Source organism: Paramisgurnus dabryanus, chromosome 11 (assembly GCF_030506205.2).
Source record: "Paramisgurnus dabryanus chromosome 11, PD_genome_1.1, whole genome shotgun sequence".
NCBI classification, from domain to species: Eukaryota; Metazoa; Chordata; class Actinopteri; order Cypriniformes; family Cobitidae; genus Paramisgurnus; species Paramisgurnus dabryanus.
This window is the reverse complement of record NC_133347.1, coordinates 12,126,581-12,148,137: the sequence shown is the minus strand read 5'-3', so window position 1 is coordinate 12,148,137 and position 21,557 is coordinate 12,126,581. Positions and strand designations below refer to the sequence as shown.

Below are 21,557 nucleotides of genomic sequence, written 5' to 3'. Positions count from 1 at the left end.
TAAAGCAATATTGACATCCTCGTCAGCTGTAGTTAGGCAGCTGTTACAGTTTATTCAAGCAGTAAGTGGGCTGTGAATTGCAAGTGCAGTAGTCATACCCACTAAATGCCAGGTCTTTCTTTTCCCGTACTTTCCGCATCCCGCCGTCCGATCGGACTCGTATCCGATGAGAGGAGTGCAAATCCCATCCGCGATCTGTCCGATCAGCAGTAACAAACCTGCGTTTGTGTCCTCGAGACCCACAACTAAATGATAATAGACCAGTAAATAAGTAAACCACATAGACGCGCAGAGATCGTTGAAAAAGTGACCGACGGCGTAAGTCAGTCGCCGGCAGATGGGTAAAGTTAACGATTCATCCGACATTGTGAATAAAAAAAATCAGTGTCTCAGTGTTGAGATTTAGCGTTTAATACAGACGCGTTGGCGATATGCGGCATTACGCACACTTCCAACCTCACAGCAGCAGCGTAGACACTACAGTAACAGAAACCGATATTCGCCTTCAGCAGTACAGTACAGTGCTGTACAGCTCTCGTGATATATACAAACTTTCTTGAATTAAAGTTTGGATCGCATCCATCGCAAGGCCGGATGAAAATACACGAGACTTTAGTGTTGAAGCAAAAGTGAAATTGTTTCCATCATCTAGGATTAGCGTCCAGCTGTCTGTTTTCGCTTTCTGACAAGACACTATAAGCAGAGGGCGGGGGATTTACCGTGACATGCTTTATTATCATGGCACGTGCCCCTTTACAGTTACGAAAAAGGTAAAACTGTACTTTTTCTGTCGCTGGGGTGATACTGGTGGTACCTCTGTGGTTCCGACCACATGTATATACATTTATAAAACATAATACAATGCAGCTGTACTGGGTACATTACTGTATTTTAAGGATCTATTGTGTAGCTTTTAAAGGTACAGTGAAATGTTTTGTACCCCTTACATTTAACTGGTAGAAAATTGTTCCTTTAAAGTGCACAGTAGGTTTTTAGACATTGAGAAACACCTAATGTGTTGTATACCCATAAATGTACAAAAATGAACCTTTAAAGGCGGGGTGCATGATCTCTAAAAGCCAGTGTTGACATTTGAAATCACCCAAACAAACATGTCCCTACCACTAATCTATATAAATGACTGGATTGCGCATGACGTCACACTTGTGAAGCCACCGCGCCGCCATGTTGGTATACCCAAACGTTCTATTAAATCAATGGACATTAACAGATTTTAATGATAAAACATCAATTTACTCGTCTTCGTTTTTATATGTGAAATTACCCTGTACATTATTACAACACAAACGTCCAAAGCATGTAAATAGTTATTTACTGAAAGTTGTACATTTTGCGTTTTAATCAGTTATTATACATTCATCTTTATTACAGTATCAGATCAGCAGACAGACCGCAGCATATTTAGTATTAATGACAATAAACGTGCTCATTCTGAAATCTAAATAAATAATCATGCTTTGTACCGTATGTGCATGCAATAATTTGCTAGTTTTGTAATTATGTTATCTAAACTTACAAGTTACCTAAACTTATTTAGAGAAATAACGCTGACCGTCACAGTGTAGCTAAATGTAAAAAAAAAACTTTATTTATACCCGTGTCATTAACAAATGCAACAGACACACTCACCTTAACGTTTTTTTATAAATCCATTATCCTGCCCGATTAAAACATAAACATTGCAAATAACACCAGAATTAACAAATTATTAATGTACACATATCCTAAAAATTAATATTGTGTAACTGATACGCTGTAAAGGGGGTACATTTTGATCATGATTTTGAATGGAAGTCAATGACGCTCTCTGCCGGTTGGGTATACCAAGATGGCGGCTCGAACTCTGCACTGGCTTTACCTCACGCAGTTACGTAAAGCGTTCTATGCGCAATCCAGTCATTTATATAGATCAGTGGTCCCTACCACAATAGAATCTGGACCTTCTTTTGATATACCCGCCCCACACATACACATCCCAGGCAACAATGTCGGTTAGTGGGCATGCCCTTACTGCTGATTGGCTACAACTGTTTTGGTACTTGGCCCGACTCGCTTTTCCAAAGTGTTTTTCAAAACTCATGCACCCTGCCTTTAAGGGTACCACCCCAGTGACAGATAAGGTACAGTCTTTTAGGCCTACTTTTTTGACAGTGTATGGAAAAGAAACTAAAGTCATTGTGATCGTTTCGTTTTGGTGTTTTGAATGTTAGAGATTGTTATCTTAAATAGCAAAGTAGATGCAATCTAATACAAGATAGGGGAGACTGTGGGCGGTTGCAACACATTGCATTGTTCTCAGTTACACGATTACACCTAACTTTATAATATGTTAAAATTCACCTCTGTCCGATTTTGCCCATAAAGATGATAACATTATGTTTAACCTTATGATAACATTACGGAGGTGTTATTAACATATAGTAGTGACCCTGTGAAATCCAGTCTATGGTCTCATAATCTAATTATGAGATTAAGAGCATCAGATTGATTTAAATCTTTGTGATGGCCTTCCCCAGTCAATATTAAATGGACACTGCACTTTTTTTGAAAATATGCTAATTTTCCAGCTCCCTTAAGAGTTAAACATTTTATTCTTACAGTTTTGGAATCCATTCAGCTGATCTCTGGGTCTGGCGGTACCACTTTTAGCATAGCTTAGCATAATCCATTGAATCTGATTAGACCATTAGCATCACGCTAAAAAATAATCATAGAGTTTCAATATATTTCCTATTTAAAACTTGACTCTACTGTAGTTACATCATGTACTTAGACTGACGGAAAATTAAAAGTTGCGTTTTTCTAGGCAGATATGGCTAGGAACTATACTCTCATTCTGGCGTAATAATAAAGGACTTTGAGGCTGTAACATGGCTGCAGGAGGCACAATGATATTACACAGCAGCTGGAAATAGTCCCCTTAGTATCTTTCAATAGCAGGGGACTATTTTCGGGCCATGTTACTTTTAATTTTCAGTCGGTCTTAGTACACGATGTACCTACAAGAGAGTCAAGTTTTAAATTCCAAAACGGTAACATCAAATATTTAACTCTAGGGGAGCTGGAAAATTATATTTTTTCAAAAAAGTGGAGTGTCCCTTTAAAGTGATGTGATATATTTTCACAAACGTTATTCACATTATATAGAATAATTTTATGTAAACATGACTTCAGCAGGGTTTTTACAGGCAGGCTCACATACGACATATTCACAACATTTCTTTGAATAGTTGAAATGTGTTGAAAATGCATTTAATTTCACCATTTACTTTTTTGTCTTTAGCATTGTCTTGTGAAAATCTTATTGTATTTATACAATAGTTTCATATGATTGTATATTTATTATTTTCTTTACGTCTAGAACATACAAGCTTAATTTGTGTAAATTTGCAGAGGTTAAATTTAATCTCTATATTTCAGTGACTCCAGAACAAGGGAACTATCCATAACTAAACATCATGTGCTAGCTACTGTAAGCACACTGAACTTAACACTTGCTAAGATTGTCACTTAGAAGTCAAATAGTTTCTTGGTCTGCTTAATAAGATGAGGATGACGAGTCTTTTTCATTTTTTACTCAAAAGATCTGATGCAGGCAACTAATCTAGCCATCATATGACATGACAACACAGCAGTCACATGGCCATCAGAAACAGTAATTATGACATGTCACAAAAAATGTTATACTTGCATAATAATGAATTTGTCCCACTGTAGCTTTAGTCGTTATGCAAGTATGAAACAGCACCTATGGCCAACTTAACTAAGCTTGGATGTATGCTTTATTATTAAAAAAATGAACAAACGGCTTATTTACAAAAACTGACTGAAAGCACTAATTTGGAAACGTGAAAATGAACCTGTAAAGTTAAAATGTAAATGTACTGTAATGTATCAGGGTGTTAGATCTATGACTACACCCAACATATCACACACAGACACACACTCAGAAAAAATTGTCATTGCAAATCATTTGCTTCAATTTTAAACATTTTACTTGGAAAGGCACAAACTATGATTTCCTGGTAAATAAATTTGATGAGAAATAAAACAGAAGTACATTTTCTTCTTTTCCTTAAACAGTCCTTGGACAGATATCAGCCCTGTGCAGGAAAGCTCCCACATCCATTTGTACGGCACGTCGTTTTTCTCCTCCTTTAAATTTCAAGCCCACTGTGTTGCCTTCTTTAATCCAAAGTGCAATAACAACATTGACAAGAAAATAATATCCATTTGTCTCTCCGTCCCCCACAGTACCTGAGGCCAGTAACTGTGCTACAGGAGTTCACATTGACAGAAAAAAGGAAATGGAGTTTATATTAAAAAAACAAACAAACAAACAAACAAGAAAACAAAAAGAAAGCATTTCCAGGACACTACAACTGCTTTACAACCCAGGGATTCCTCTGCAAAGAATCAAAAATTAAATTACAGAAAAACAAAAGACTCCAGAGTCTGGTTGAGATGAATCGTGTCCTGTTACTTTCGCACTTTTGTGAGTGTCATCTCCAGTGCCGAGTCGAGTCCCGCCCTTACGTTGGCCACAAATAAGACCTATTCCTAAGAAAACTTAAAATATCATTTCATCAATCGATGTTTCATCTCCCTGATCAGAAAATGATCTGCTTGGAATTTAGAATACACCAACTGTTTCAAACAGCATCTGTTCACATAACTGTAGTCTTGTATCATCTTTTTGTATAATCTTTTTCATTTCATATCTTTAAGTGTTTTTGTGTGATTACACACATCTTAAGAATCTTCATTTATTCTCTTTGTTTTTTTGAAGGATTCAGAGTCTGTTGGACTGTCAACATTCCTTTGCACTCCAATAAATGGTCAAGCGTTTTTGAAATCAAGTGTGATGGGCACTGAAAGAGAGACATAGAAAGAAAGAAAGAAAGAGAGAAAGACAGAGAGAGATCTGTGTATTTGCTTGCATTTCAAACTCAACAGTGACCAGAATGATTCAAGTTCTTAAAAGCGCTCTTCATCACTTGTGCCTCTGGAGAGCTTTCCTCTTTCTTCGCTTGAAGAAACAACAGCACCTACAGAAAAATCAGAGCAGGAGGAGAGATTAAATACTACATTTAAACAATATTTTCTGAGCAATGAAGTACTAAATTGGAGAGCACTGAGAGCAGATTTACACCTGGTATTAGGATAGCTGTTCACACCAGGTTTCGTTTTGAGGGGATGGTACTACAGGCGAACAGTTAAAACAGGAATGGGGTTTAAGTAGACACATTAACTCTTTCCCCGCCATTGACTCATCAATTAAGAGAAAACGGATCCTTGCCAATGACAAGTTTTTTCGGCAATCCGTATTTCCGCTATTATCCACCAGGTGGTGCTCTTACCCAACTTATAAAACCTAGAATTATTCCCTAAGGGCAAACAGTTCTGAGGATCGCTCTGAATCTAATCTCGTTCAAAAGTGAAAAAGAGAACGAATGAAGGTAGAATGAAACAACGTAGGATGAAAGGGTTTGATATATTGTGTGTTTATATATTTAAAGAAGAACATTTTCTAGAAGGCATTAAACTTTTGTGAAAATCATAAAAAATGCTGGCATGCAACTTTAAAAAAAAAAATGCTTGCGGGGAAAGAGTTAATACTACGTCAGAGTACTGCTGCCTGTGTTGTTTTACGTACACAAAACGCTTTCTCAGATATTTCAGAGCAACTGATGTAATAAGCCGGCACTACTAGCTCTCAGAAAATTTAATGGAAATGAAAGAGCATTAAATGGAGGTGGAGAGCAGCCCCTTTTAATTAATGACAGCCTAAAGACCGCACCGAACACTGTGGGTTCGCACTAGAAATCAAGAACAATGTAAAAACAAACAAAAATGTGCGCGCGAGATGTGCATACGGATGCATTTTAAACAATAAACTGACACAAAGACATTAATCAGTATCATTCCACATACAACAACGTCGGTACGGTCCACTTTCTCCACACCTGTAAACACTGGGGCGTAGTTTCGCGTTCGTCCTCTGTGACCTCTTGATGTGATGACGTATTGCGTGAGGTCGCACTGGCGCTTTTCAGGACCGGAGATAGACGAGAAGTTTTGGTTTAAAAGGGCAGATTTTATATTTTTATTGTCAAAAATGACAATCGTTTTGCTAGATAAGACCCTTATGCCTCGTTTGGGATCGTTTAGAGTCCTTTGAAACTCCGTTGAAAAAACTGTTAAGTGTTGCGTTAAGTATTAAGTGTTGGGTTCTATTAAAGTCCATTAAAATGAGAAAAATCCTCAAAAAACATAATTTCTTCTCGACTGAACAAAGAAAGACATCAACATTTTGGATGACATGGTGGTGAGTAAATATCTGGATTTTTTTTTAAGAAAATTTACTAATCCTTTAAAAACATGCAAATTAGCAGTGATGAGGTCCGACTATCTATAGGATTATTGCATGATCCGTCTCCTGTGAGAGATACTGTAGTGATGTGCAGGTAAAATAAAGGAGAATTTTATTTTACTGTGAAACATACATTTTACTGTGTTACATATAGGAGGTCCATTTAAAGTCTGTCTATTTAAAGGTGCATCGCACCTCCTTCTAATAATTGGTGGTCCTATGACCATGACTCACAATCCAAAGTAGGGCTGTCACTTTTGAGAAAAATCAAATTTGAACGGATATCAAATATCATGCAATGTATCCGAATATATTCGAATATCTAGGTGCCCCCGCGCGCATCAAAAAAAAAAAAGTACTGGAGATTCAATTTATTAACAGTGACAGTCAAAAACGGGGCTGTCTGCATTACTTTTTTTTACTTAATGTTTTAAACAGCAGGTTATCAACTTATGAATAACAACGACTCAAAACAGGTGACAACTTAAACAGCAGCAGGAGTAAGGCATATAGCCAAGGCCAAACGAAATCCGCGCCCGCAGATTTCTGCAGAAAACTCCGCTGAATTCCGCGGATATAATGCCCTTCATTGACAAGCACACATATCCCGTGCTTGAGCCTGTTTGTGAGAAGAAATCTCATTGACAACAAGCACACATACAACTACTATCTCGCGCGTTTGTAAGCCGTCATTGACAAGTGCATTATCTCTGCACTTGCTGTTTTCTTGACCGTTTTTAATGATAGAGCGCGCAAACCATTTGATATTTGAGATGAAATAAAACTTACCGCTGAGTTAAGCAGAGCTCACTTGACTCTGTCGTCTATGTGACGCGCGACAGTCAGCACATGATCATTTTAAATCCTTTTACAAGACAAATTTTGTTGTTGTTTAATATGAAGTTTACACTGCGTTGTAAACATGATGAAATGATCTTCATACATGCTAATATGTAAAACTATACAAACTATAATTCTATCTTGACATGCACATTAGGTTTCAATTTGATTCCCTCTCTTGCGCACAGTTGCCGTCGGTCTCACTCTCAGCCTCCTTCCTATTACGAGGTGTTACTGTAAAAAATGCGCTAAATATGGTATTTTAAAAACCGGATGGTTTATTTATAGTTCGAATACGGATATTTCACGTCATGTTCGAATGCATATTCGAATATCGAATAAAAAGTGACAGCCCTAATACAAAGTGCAACAGTTTAATAGGCTTTATGCCCAGCTGCACTACTTCCTGAACTTCAGCCAGCTCCTTGTTTCCTGTCTGCCATTATTGGACAAACTGATTAATCCAGGTGTGCCTGACCTCAGTAGTCACAAACAAACTGATTAATCCAGGTGTTCCTGACCTCAGTAGTCACAACAACAATAATCAGACCCACCTGCACCTCAGTTTGTCCAATAATGGCAGACAGGAAACAAGGAGCTGGCTGAAGTTCAGGAAGTAGTGCAGCTGGGCATAAAGCCTATTAAGCATGTAAAACACCCTAACACCTTGTCTGTAACTAATTTGCTTAGAATGCCAGCAAAGACATGAAACATTACACACTGCTCCAACCTCCGAATTTAAATTTTAAACGAAAAGAAAACTGATGTGCTTTTAAAGGGGTCATGACATTAAGACTCAATTGTGCCTTGATCTATTAAAATATAACGGGTCTTGGTATCATTAATACATCCTGCAATTTTTTACGTTTAAAACGCCCTCCTTATCAACAACAAAAGCATTATGTAATCGCTCCCCGGGTACGAATAAATGGCTGGATTAGTGACGTACATACAGACATATTATTTTCATATGACCTGCCTGCTTCAGGTCTGTAGCTTCTCCCTTCTCTGCCAAAGAGAAAGACACGGCACATCATCGTATCGTTGGCTCCGCCCACTGGCGTTCACTGCCACAACTCAAAGGGATCTGAAGGAGTAGTTGTTTACAATCATGATAAGATTGTACGATAAGACAGTAAGATTGCGACGTCAGACAAATATTAAAACGAGCATCTTTACAGGTTTTCAGTAGGATTCCCGACGTCAGAGAGATGTATTTTATTTAAATGCAACCAGTAATGACCCCTTAATACGCAGGTTTTAAATAACATTGCGCAAGATTAAAGCGAGAAATTTAATAACATACACAAGAGCATAATTGTTAGAAACATGCTGGTAATTTATTGATAATCTGTGCTCATAGTTGGTGGCAAGAAGTGCATTATTAAATGTGCAATTCTCCTTTTAAAAATGTAAAAACGTCTCTGTGTTTGTACATACTAGTTGAGAACGATACATGTCTGCGTTCGCTAGTGATCTATTAGTGGTTAAAACATTTATCATTGTGCTTGTGGGAATGTTTGGCTGTCTGTGACTTTCCTGTGTGTTTATTCATAAGATAATTTAAGAAGCTGTATTTGCATATGGCGCTTTTACATTGCATAGTACCCAAGGGTTTGGTTTGGGTCAGCCCACCTCACTTTGGCTTGGTTAGCTTTTCCATCGAGTTTAGTAACACTTCAGATTGGGAGGGATTATAGGCGCATAGTTATATTTGCGCTGCCTACTGCTGTGAGAGCGTTGTTGTACATTCCCATACATTCATTTCTCAGTCCGCCACAAATTTAAAATTGACCACCACAAATAGATGTTTAAACATCGTGTTTATCACTACCTCTGTCTCACATGACAGTTTTTGTACAAACACCAGGTATTAACCAGTCGACACGCTCCGCTGAGCCTCATTGAAGTTGCATTTAAGCATCTCTAATGCGGACGTGCTCGTCGCAAATGTGCCGCCACAAACTGCAAGTCTGGAAAAAACTGGTATGGTGTTCCCGATTCTCAACCTGTGGATGGTTTTTATTGCTAAAAGAGAGTTTGGGATCTTATAGGAGAGCACAGATGACAACGTTTGCTCGAGACAGCGCAAGCTAGCACAAAGGTAAAGCTAATATTTTACATTGTAGCGTTGGCGCTGGTAGTGACGATTCTCTCAGACCAATCAGTGATCTACAGGGTTTTCGCGGCACATTACGTAACGCCTCGGGTCGCTGTGAACCCCAACCGAGGTGGTACGAAAAAAGTATAGGGTACTACGTACTGCATCCAATGGAAAAGCTCCCAAAAGTAAGCTGACCCGACCCAAACCAAACCATGGGGTACTATGCAATGGAAAACCACAAATAGTAGCAGCAGCATGTAGGTTGTCAATCATACAAGTGGGCGGGACACTGAGCCAGGATGATCACTCTTTAAGGGGAAACAGAAATCAGACTGTTTCAATCAGAGGATGGAAAAACAGGGTGGAAAAAGGTAATAAATTACTTAAATTTGTATGTTTTTAGCCTTGATTAATCAAAAAATAAATAAATAAGAATCATGTCATGGCCCCTTTAACGAAAGTGAAAGTGACAATGACCAATGTATGGTAACCCATACTTTGAACGTGACCTCTGCATTTAACCCATTCAGTGAGTGGTGAACACACACCCGGAGCCATAGGCAGCTATTACTATAGTGCCCAGGGAGCAATTGGGGTTAAGGTGCAGGCTGTGAGACTCAAACCGGCAACTCTTGGGTTATAAGACAGACTTTCTAACCATTATTCCATGATCTTTATGAGGAAGACATAACATTTCTGATCAGATTTTCAAAAGATTTGGCTGGTTAAGTATCCATCAGCAGAAATGTCAGGTGGAGTCATCAATACAGCCACTTGACAACCAGCAGTGTTTAAAGGGACACTTCACCCATTTCCATAAAGCTTTGTATAGTTAGAACCCCAGTCAGGTTTTTGAATGGTCATGCATCATTTCCTCAGTTGCCTTCTTTCAATGATGTAAAAATCATCATTTTGCATCATTGAAACTGAAGCAGGAAGCGGGTGAGACTACAAACACCCCTTTTCTCTGTCAAATAGGCACAAAATTCGAAATGTATTTCGAATACAAATATGATGCACTTTCAATAAAGATTAATGTTTCTACGGGTGAAAGGCTCCTTTAATATCACTGTCAGTGTGAACACGTCATGAGAACACGACTGTAGACTTACTTTGTGTCGTCGGCCACCTCTACTTCAGCCGGTGCAGTGATGGGGGCATTGGAGTGTCCTGCAGTTGGGTCATCAGTGTTCAGCTCTCCATTTGTGGAGCTTATGACCTGACGATCACAGAAAAAAATTCACATACTCACTAAATAAATCATTAATAAATACGGGACAGACAGGACCTATAAAGTAAATGACTGACGAAAGTGAAGAAGTATGAAACCTTATTTTGTAAGTACATGCCAGGACTGCTATTCTATCAAAAATATACAAAGTACACTTTGGCTTCTTCTTTCAGCTTTTAAAAAACCCCATTAACACTCATATAAAGCCTGTTTTAGGGCCGACCATCTACGAGTATTGCACAAGATTTTTTATTAAAGATACTTTGGGGTTTTTGAGTTGAGGATTATAAATAAATGCCTGTTTGAATGCAAAAATATATTTTTTTTAAGCAACTTGAATGTTTTTTTCATTGCAATGTGCTAAAAACCAACAGAATTGTTTAGACACACTAAATCATTCCAACAACCACCAGGTGGCGCATGTGTTTCACTAAATATGCACAATCTTATAAAAAAGTTAATAAGGGAGGAAAATAATAGATGGAACATTCTCCTTCCAGTCTATCAGCATCAATTAGATCCTATCACAATATGAGCTCCTTTCTAACCAAAATGCTTAATGGCTTCTATTAAAAAAACACATACCCAAAGAACGGCACCACAGCCATCAGTAGCGTGCTCGGAGTTTAAAGGAGGCATACCGAGCATAACAAATGAATAAGTGTACAAAAAGTAGACAGAGAAGCAGCCAGAAACCACACAATACACTCGAAAGCTTTTGTGCAACATCATGCGCAAGCAGTACCTGGACTGAGCCCCCCAACCTGTCCACTGTAAGGTGCGACCCCAGAGTCTCCATAGTGGTCACTGGAGTGGGCAGGGACTCACTTCCTTTGGGTTCGGGTGACTGCCCGACAGTGGAAGAAGAGCATTGTGGGTAGGAAAGCGGGGAGTGAGGGGGTGAAGGTTGCGGGTGGAGATTTTGAAGGACGGTGGGTAAGTACAAACAAATGAAAAATAAAAACATTAAAAAGGAAGGCATCTCACATGCAGAAGCTTGACCATTACTAAGAAAAAGAGGTTAATAGTGAAAGAAATGATAAAAATAACCAAACAAACATGCAGAATTAAAAAAGGTTGCTTTTAGAAATAAACTCGAGATGTTACGATTACTACGAATAGTGCTAATAAACATGTCTTTACATAAGCATAGTACAAAGATGTGAGAACAAGCAACGAGGCACATAGAGGTACATTAAAAGCTCTTTAATTGTGATTACAGAGGTGAAGAAATCCTAAGATCCCGGTTTAAAGATCGTTTCTTTTGAAAACCCCAGTGCAACTCAGTGATGTGTATATCAGGAATGTACGCGTATGGTTATAAACAAAGATTGGCAGAGGTCGAGTTCATTTACCATGACGCAAAATTAAAGTTAAAAAAAGATAAAATTCTCAAACACACACACAAGAAATATATGCATGTCTGAGAGTCAGGCTAACAGCATAGGTTTTTTATTAAAAGCATTTACACAAAATCAAAAGCACATTTTGTTAATGGACAGTCAGCATATGGTCCCAATCTTCAGTTAAAACATTCAAACCTAATTTATATTCTTCATCCGTGCATTTTTAATAAAACAACATGTTTTGGTCTCGCAGCGCTCAGTTTTGGTCAATCCATTTAAACAAAATTATTTATGTTGAGCAAGGCACAAATAACCAGCCTTTCTTTGGACCAACCAATCATTGTGTAGTATTTCATAGATTGTGTTGCATAGCCAAAATACCAAGCAAAACTTGAGCAGCAACTCTGACATCATCAAAACATCACAAATGTGTCAAAGTAATAAGCCTGAATTAGGCTTTATTCTGACTGGCTGTAAGCCTGAAAAGAGCCCACAAGTTATCTAGCCTACACCATAGAGGTCCCAGTGTCCTGCACTCACCTGGATGTTAATGCAACCATGCTGGACTGGAGAAGGTCTACAGTACTACCTCAGACATATACTGTGTCCACCTGAGGTATATATGGTAGACAAACTCACATTGGGTTGTCTATGTAAGCTTCACTCACCTGGTTTTTGATCTGCTGTTGTGCTTTGTCTCTGCTGCTGGGCTGGGGTGTGTCTGTGGGAATGGGGCCTATAGGTGTAGGCTATAAAAGAAAACAATGATCTCATCGTTAAACAAAAACATTGCCTGTTAATTCACTTTCAAATAAACCTTATGTAAAATGACAAAGGTGCTTGAAGAAAAAAAAAAGATTTGAGGAAGTGCAAACACTCACGAGTGGCTTGCCGACCCAGTCGTACTCGTAATCGAACACGTAGCCGTTCCTGTCGAAAAGATCTGTGAAGAGCTTCCTTAAGTAATCGTAATCCGGTTTTTCAAAGAAGTCCAGCCTTCTCACGTATCTCAGATAGGTTGCCATCTCCTCTGCGATGTGTAAAAACAGGAAGAGACAACTAATTTAGTGTTGCTTCACAAAGCAGTGTTTGTGATATAGCATTGCTTATTAAAAGTTTGAACAAGTTTGTTAAACTGATCGGTGTAATTTAGATAATTTTTATAAGATAAGTTAATAACAGGTAATTTATTTTAGGTGGCAATCATTTGAGAAACAAAGATGTTGCTTTATCAGCTACACAAACCTGGAAAACTTTCACATAGCACTTCGATAGGTGTAGATCGCTTGGTGTCCCCTATTTTCTGGTAGCGTTCTTTCAGTGTGTCTGCCTGTTTGGGAAACACAGAGATGAATAATTTTAAACCCATAAGCCATCATACAAATCCTAATGAAGTCAAACCTTCCCCCAAATGTAATTGGACTGCATAACAACTAATCGTATGTAGAATAATTTTAGGAAAAAAATGTGTGTATATATCAAGTTTTTATATTTATATATATACACAGGGTTCCAATACCCTGGCTAACTTCAAATTTAAGGACCTTTCGAGGACTTACCAGGTCCAATACGCTCAAATTCAAGGACTAAATGCAGGGACACATTTCAAGTGAGAGCAAGGTTACATCGAGTTACTTTTTAACTCTTTCATCGCCAGCGTTTTTTAAAAATGTTGCCAGCCAGCGCCAGCGTTTTTCATGATTTTCACCAAAGTTTAATGCCTTCCAGAAAATGTTCTTCTTTAAATATATAAACATACAATATACCAAATGAAAGAACAGACCCTCTGCTTTCAAACAAAAAAAAACGTTTCATCCTAACTTCAGTGGTTCTTTTGTAATCAGCTTTTGAATATGGGTAGGTTTCTGCAAAAACACCACAATTTGAGGAAAAAGCAGAGATAATTCCATTTTTGTGACGGACTTTTCATAGAGATCCCATTCAGAGCGATCTTTAAAACAGACACGGACATGCAGCAGCTTGCCATAGGGCAATACTTCCGGGTGTAAAAAGTTGCGGAAGGGCGTCACCTGGTGGATAATAGCGGTACTGCGGAAAGACGGAAAATCTCGTCATTGGCGAGGAAGCGTTTTCTCTTAATTGACGAGATATCTCGTCAATGGCGGGGAAAGAGTTAAGATACATTGTTACAGTTCCCTTTGGAGGGAACTAGCGCTGCATCACTGCAGTGACACTTTGGGCACGCCTCCAGGGGTAATTACGTCTGAATGTTTACATCAAATTCAACCAATGGTGAGGCTAAAAGGACAAGTTTGGTATTTTAGACTTAAAGCCCTGTTTTCAGATTGTTTATGGTGAAATAGAATGGTTTTGACTGAAATTTCGACATTTGCGGCTGCCCTGAGAATTTTCGCGTGTTTGTGTTTCAGCTCAGACCTCTACAATGGGTTTAATGGTGCACTGGAACAATCCTTCCTAAAATGCATTAAACTTTCGTTTACAAAGACGTGAAACTCGCCGAGTGGTCAGGGGTGTTCACTGGTATGCTCACACAAAAATCGCTCCAAAAGACGCATTCCAACAGGTTTTATCAGTTTTTACCAACTCCATTGACTTGTATTAGATGTCCTGTGAGGTACGGTATTACTCCGCGCCGGGAACTTTGTTTCTATTCTTGCAATTGGCAAAGGCGGATTAGCGCCACCACCTGGGCTGGAGTGTTTATTATTCAAGCTCTAAGCGGAAAAATGTACGGGTGTGAGGCGTTTGGAAAAATAGGTCCACAAGTTAACAACGAATGCTAAAACACCTGTTGGAAAGCATCTTTTGCAGCGATTTTTGTGTGAGCATTTCAGTGAACACCCCTGACCACTCGGTGAGTTTCACGTCTTTGTAAACGAAAGTTTAATGCATTTTAGGAAGGATTGTTCCAGTGCACCATTAAACCCATTGAAGAGGTGTGAGATGAAACACAAACACGCGAAAATTCTCAGGGCAGCCGCAAATGTCGAAATTTCAGTCAAAACCATTCTATTTCACCATAAACAATCTGAAAACAGGGCTTTAAGTCTAAAATACCGAACTTGTCCTTTAACGACAAAGACAAGGTGACGCGAGAGCCATGAAGTATATTGCTATCTGAAATATTGCCAAAGACGGCATTATAGGGACGCAGGAAGTATGGCAGGGGAGACGCAGCGCCTCGTTCCCTTCTCAGAAAACAACAGTTACATACGTAACCAGAGACGTTTTCATGTGTCAAACACAACTATGCAAAAAATGCATTTTGGTATGAATTAACATTCGCATACAGAAGATATAAGCATTTAAAGCGAACTGTTTATCACATGTGCTTAAAGTCTAGAATTTTTATCATATCATCCTACACTACACAGGGAATAATATGATTTTTTTCCAGAAAACTTCTTGCATAAAATAGTTTCAAGCACTTTCAATGACTTTTATCTAAGTATGTATATTTTCAAAAACTTTCCAGTGCCTTGAATTTCCCCTCAGATTCACAAACTTTTAAAGATTTCAAGGACCCGTGGGAACCCTCTATATAATAAATATTAGATATAAATATAAAAAGTAAATAAACATGTAAATATTTCTTAAATATATACACATGCATGTGTGTGTGTTTATATAACCATAATTATTATACACAACACACACACACATATATATAATGTAAACAAAAACTTTTATTCTGCAAATGATCAGTATCGTTTTACTTTATTTTTCTTTCTCACTCATTTGTGACGTTGTTCCCATGTGATCTTTTCAAGTAATGCATTAACAATGGTGTGATAAACATGGACTTCAGCGGGCAAATGCTGAGCTTCACTGGAGGGGTTTCTCACACCTGTGTGTGCTCGCATGCAAATGCTGAAGCCATGTGACTATTAGCATGGTGCTTCTATGACACATGGCTGAGCAACTGAAGTCAAACAAGAGCAGCTGATGTCTGCATGTGTTGCCGCGTCATCGTGCTTTCACAATTACGCACGTACGGAAAATAAAAGAAACAAAAGTAACCAGTAGACTGCTTTAGTATTGCCACAACAAAGAATACTTGCAAGGTTTATTCACACAGTCACCTACATAAATGAAGAACTGAAGATGAAAGTAGAGTTTCAAAGAAATGACAAATGCATTATTGGGGGGGGAAAAGAACGAACCTTCAAGCCCTGCCAGGGCAAACTGCCTCGCAGAAAATACATAAACATATGGCCCAGTGCTTCCAGATCGTCCCTTCTGCTTTGTTCTGATGAAAGGAAAAAGCAATAAAATGCATGCACAAATCACAATGGCAAATGCATGGTGCATGCCCCACTATTGGGGCATGTTGTAACAAAAGTTATCTTTCTTGTGCAATTATGATGGTATGGTTTAGTTGCTTTATAGAACATTGAAAAATATTAATTGGATTAAAGAGAAAAGTTAAAAGGATAACAAAAACACTACAGTGAATAGCTCACTCCAACCATTGTTTTCTTAAAAAAAACTACGGCTAATTAAAGTTTTAAGGTTATTTATTTAGCTCACCTTTCCCCAAGTGTGTGTTGATACTCATGTATCGAGCGGTGCCGGTCAAGCTCTTATGTTCCCGGTATGGGATGTGTTTTTTGGTCTCTGGGTCTATGTATTCTTTGGCAAGCCCGAAGTCGATAATATGAATGGTGTGCTGCCTCTTAGATCCCGGCCGGCCCACCAAGAAATTCTCTGGCTTGACGTCTCGATATATCAAGCTCCTCGTGTGAACATACTCCATCCGTGTTATCTGAAAAACAAGGAAGACGTCAGCGAGGATGTTCTGTAACCCACACAAACATGACAGAGCTGAATGATTCATAAGGACAATTTAAAAAACCATTACTGCCAAAGATATCCTAAACATTTAATGAGACAAAAACTGCTGAGAGAAGCTAGCTGCCTATATGACAGGATGCTTACCAGTTGGATAGCGATCATTAGGACGGTCTTGAGGGAGAAGGTGCGGTCGCAGAGGTCAAACAGGTCCTCTAGACTCGGTCCCAGTAGTTCCAAAACCATTGCGTTGTATTTACCGCACGGCCCAAAGTAGAAGACCTGAGGAACCCCCTCTGCAATAACATACAAGAGAGGATGTACAAGGTCAGTCTAATACAAAGTTAAAGATATCAAACTTACAGACCGCATCAGAGTTTATTCAAAGTTGATGGATCTATATTACAGAAGATGCTAGGGCTTGGGAATTTCTTCAATAATCATGATATGTTTTGATGACATTTATCTGGAATATAATATAGGGACATAAATATTGATGTTATTGGTCCCTGAGTGAAACAAAGCAAAGAAAATAAATCAATCAAAAATTCAGCGGACAAACAATATGGGTTGTAAAAATTTGATGTGACCCAGTGATGACAAATATAAAATACGTTTATAATATTTATTTAATTTAATGTACTATCTGACATGAGGGGTTTGAACATCTTGATTCACATTTATTTCTGCACACAACCAAATGTTGAGCCTGCTGTTCACAGACAGGACAGGCCATTGTATCTAACAGGACCCATAATGACAACACCTTGAACAAAACATGACTAACAAACCCTTTAAGGGAGAGGGAAACATTGGAGTCATTAGAGCAACAGTTATCTCAGAGTTTTCAGAGGTCTGTAAAACAGCTGAGCTATCTCACACTTACACATGCACACAAACAGGAGTCGTGAGTGGACAGACTGCGAGCATGATTTTGGTACACAATTTTAGTGGCTGATAACCAAGCCAACTTTATTATTTTGTCACCATTTATTGTGGCTTAAGAGGGTGGCACACCAGACAAGAAGCGCAGCATCACGTCTAGGACAACTCGGAGGTATCGTACACCGGAAGTGCACATTAATCTGTTGAGTTGCTTGAAGTAGAATCAAATGTGTAGATTATGGCTGAAAGCATTACAGATTTGGCCAGAACATTAAGAGGAAAACCACAATTTTGTTATATTTTAATATGTTATTACCGTGGGTTCACACCAGCCGCGTTTGAGGCATCAAATTCACATCTACTGCGTCTAGTTTGCCACTTGAACATTTTGAGTTTACTCGCTTCATTAACGCGTGAAATTCTAGTCATCGAGACATTCACGTGGAAATTCGCGTCATGGGAGGGGCTTTTTCAACTCCACTCGCTTTCTGTAATCACGTCACTACTAGAGCAAGCTTCTGATTGGTTAACGCAGTGTTTTTCTGCCAAAGTTCAAATTGTTCAACTCGCGCATTTCCTGCGGCAACGCTCAATTCGCAGCATTCACGTGAACTAGATGGGAGAATGAGGCAGAATCTTGTCTACCGCACCGCGCTAAAGGCCTCATCCGTGCGCGAGACCTCTAGACGCACATCAACGTGTCTTCACATTGACTTAACATTGAAATCACTCACGCTTGACACCTCTACTGCAGCTGGTCTGAATGCAGCATTACATCAACTTAGACAAATTAATAAATACCTATATTTTTTCAATGCGTGCACTTTTAATCTTTGTACAGCGCATCATGAATGTGTTAGCATTTAGCCAAGCCCCATTCATTCCTATGGCTCCAAACAGGGATGAATTTAGAAGTCACCAAACACTTCCATGTTTTCGCTATTTAAAGACTGTTACAAGAGCAGTTACACGTGTATGGTGGCACAAAATAAAACGTTTGATTGGAGCCATAGGAATGAATGGGGCTAGCCTAAATGCTAACACATTCAAGAAGCACTGTATAAAGATTAAAAATGCACACACTGAAAAAAGATAGGCATGCATTAATTCCTCTAAGTTGCAGAACGAACATAGCAAAAAAAGAAGAAATGTATATGAAGTTTCTTCAGCAAACCTGGTTGAACATTAAGGGGTGGTTTCCCAGACAGGGATTAGCTTAAACCAGGACTTGGCCTCAATTTAATTAGAAAATACAACTAGTTTTAACAAACATGCCTTACTAAAAACATTACCAGCATGCATTTTGAGGCAAAACAAAGGGCAATGATGTATTTTAAGATGTCAGTGCAAGTTGTTTCAGTTTGGACAGCTCTTACATTTATTTTAGTCTAGGACTAGTCTAATCGCTGTCCGGGAAACCGCCCCTAAAAACTCACAGGTTTTTAATTCCCTATTATTTTCAATAAAAGTATCTGACAATAGCATTATTGTAAATGCAGAAGTGTACACAAAGTATTATAAATGAAGGCTGTTCCTATTCTGTAAAAAATCTGCAGTGTTTTACAGGGTAATTCTGTGTATACATTTAATAAAGGCCTACTGACTGCTTTGATATCAATCTGCAGACACCAAGACTCTTCTAATGATATATGGTAAACCAAAACAAATCGCTGGCCCAATAAAAGGCCACTCTTTCAGGACAAAGCAAATAATATGTTACAAATAACAGGTGTTGTGCGGTGTCATTTTATTTGATGCAGTCTCCAAAAAAGACCTCAAGGACACAGCACATAGTTTCTAACTGCTGTCCATGGCCAATGTTTCCAATCCAGTTTTGGGTCGCATCCCATGTGTGTGTTTTGAAGATTCTGTCTAATGGTCATAAGTGCATTAGGCACACAAAAAGCCACAGCGAACCTTTAAAAGCCCAGATCGAGGGGGATCATAGGAGAATTTACCTGATCGGCCAAGTGTCATTCCCACAGGTGGGGGCGCAAAATGCGCACACACCTGCCTGTGCTTAAGCTAGCCGGATCCGCTTGGAAACCACAGCAATGATGGCCCACGGCAAAAGTGCAGCCAGGAAGCTGACTCATCAAAGCGTCAGATCCGAAGTTTAAACTCAACGCCAACACGGCAATCAGAGGGAAGAAAATTACAACCATGCTTGGCCAGAACGTTTCCTTGAATTGTAAACAAGGCCATCAAGGATTATCAAAGTTCAAACGTTCTAAATAGAAAAAAACATCTGAAAAACTATAAAAAGGTCAGAGCCGATGGTGAAGTGGGCAGCGCACCGAAATATGTTGCTTTCACACTTTCAGCGACCTGATTTAAATTCCCGGCTCGTGATTATTTGCCGACCCCATACCCATCACTCTCCTCCCTGTACTTTGCTGTCCTTTCCTTACTCACTGTTAAAATAAAAAAAGGCAAAATGGCCAAAAATATAATATTAAAAAAATAAAAAGAATTGCCACCCAATTCAAACATGAAATATGGCCCATTGATTATTTTTTTACAGTGGCAAACCAATCCACTCAGCCTTGGCACAAAACTAAATTGCAACAAGAACATTTCTCAAAACCCCACTCGTTCATGTCACTTATAGAGCTTGAGAGAAAACAACAACTCATTGTTCATCAAACACATGTCCACTTATAGTAGATGCACTGGAATGTCAGTGTAGTGCGCATGTCAGACTGTGCCGGCTGATCGAAGGCTGAGTATTAAAAATTTAACACGCATTTGTGATAAAAGTCTAACATCAAAATGTTAAAAAGTTAGAAAGAGGGCACATGACACGGGTGCAATGAGAGGTAGCCTAATTTGGCCTGAACTCTTTCCAGGCCAGTGAAGAATTACAACTTGCAGGTTTAAGCAAGCAGGGGTTTGCCAGTGGCTTAAGGCGAGCCTCATAGTGTTAGATACTCTCAAAGGATTCTCTGCTGGGAAGGGTATGGTTTGGTTGCATTACTTCTTTTTTTAAAACCTTCAGATCCAGGTTTTACCACTATGACTCACTGACTTGGATACACTTCCCTTGAGTCGAAAGCTGAGAATCTCCTCACAGGCCTGGTGGTCTTTTGTTTGTCTCAGTATATATTGGTATGTCCCAAGACTGCATCCTGTGGTTCAGGACTTGAATCCAGAACAAATTACATGAACCAAAAAAGTCATGTATTCAGTCAGAAGCAGATGAACAAAAGCCAACATGATTTAAATTTTAAATGTAAAGTTAAAAGCATCAATATTGTATAAAACGTAAAATAAAGTTTCCTGGTTCCTCTCTTAAGCTTTGGGAAAATCTCCATTTCAGTCAAAGCTATTATAAAAGCAAGCTTGATGTGATAGATGTGTTTATTTTCTCTTCATGCACTACTAGAGACACTGCTTTCTTCTCAAAGGGAACCAGTCACGTGCTGGACATTCGATAATGGCAACTGTGCCACGAAGAGTCGTGTAGCTATATAAATAGCCGGCACTTTCACTGGCTATTAATGTTGCAGGGGCGAAGGAGTGGCTCCAGTGAGCTGGAAGAATATCAGATGCCTGCTCTGGACACATTCGTTCAGTGAATGAGATCATTGCATTGCTGGGTGGCGGTGTGTGTGAGCGGTGGGTATACGTGTCAATGAGCTGCTCTCAGGTCTGCGTGCGTGTGTAGCGTTTCATGCCGGTCAACCTTCTGCTCCAGTGATCAAATGGATAGATGCACCAAGGATTTGTACAAGCTGCTCCTCCTTTTCATTGAAGGGCTTAAAAGGATCAAAGTTCAGCCCTCTGGCTCCGTTAACATGTGTGGTAATTACAATTAAAATGGGTGTAGCGCTCCAACCGCACTGCACAGAGATTTAATCCATTATAACCTTATTTTTAAAGAAAGAGATTATTTAAATCCAGGAAAAGAACCAAGAAGTTGTGCGCGAGTCAAAAACAGACAATGTATTTTTTATAGTAGTGACTAAAGTCTATGGCAATGCA

General features: G+C 39.0%; 2 protein-coding genes across 6 annotated transcripts in view; both read right to left on the bottom strand.

The window, feature by feature from the left end:
* The window catches only part of mfsd12b (major facilitator superfamily domain containing 12b), a 10,492-nt gene extending 9,791 nt beyond the window's left edge, over positions 1-701 (bottom strand). The window contains exon 1 of one of the 2 annotated variants that reach the window (XM_065246794.2): positions 99-701. In XM_065246794.2, the coding sequence (XP_065102866.1) occupies positions 99-366 (268 nt within the window). In that variant the 5' untranslated portion in view covers positions 367-701. The remainder of the gene's footprint in view (positions 1-98) is intronic. The other variant, XM_065246793.2, reaches the window with a different exon arrangement.
* A 3,292-nt stretch (positions 702-3,993) lies between these two features.
* The window catches only part of csnk1g2b (casein kinase 1, gamma 2b), a 37,498-nt gene continuing 19,934 nt past the window's right edge, over positions 3,994-21,557 (bottom strand). For 2 of the 4 annotated variants that reach the window (XM_065246792.2, XM_073816215.1), the window contains 8 exons: positions 16,836-16,984; positions 16,428-16,662; positions 16,061-16,146; positions 13,161-13,245; positions 12,797-12,945; positions 12,584-12,664; positions 10,451-10,557; positions 3,994-5,069 (listed from right to left, as the gene is read on the bottom strand). In XM_065246792.2, coding sequence (XP_065102864.1) covers positions 5,015-5,069; positions 10,451-10,557; positions 12,584-12,664; positions 12,797-12,945; positions 13,161-13,245; positions 16,061-16,146; positions 16,428-16,662; positions 16,836-16,984 — 947 coding nt within the window. In that variant the 3' untranslated portion in view covers positions 3,994-5,014. Of the gene's footprint in view, positions 5,070-8,213; positions 8,322-10,450; positions 10,558-11,314; positions 11,417-12,583; positions 12,665-12,796; positions 12,946-13,160; positions 13,246-16,060; positions 16,147-16,427; positions 16,663-16,835; positions 16,985-21,557 lie in introns of all 4 variants that reach the window. The other 2 variants (XR_010525644.2, XM_073816216.1) reach the window with 2 other exon arrangements.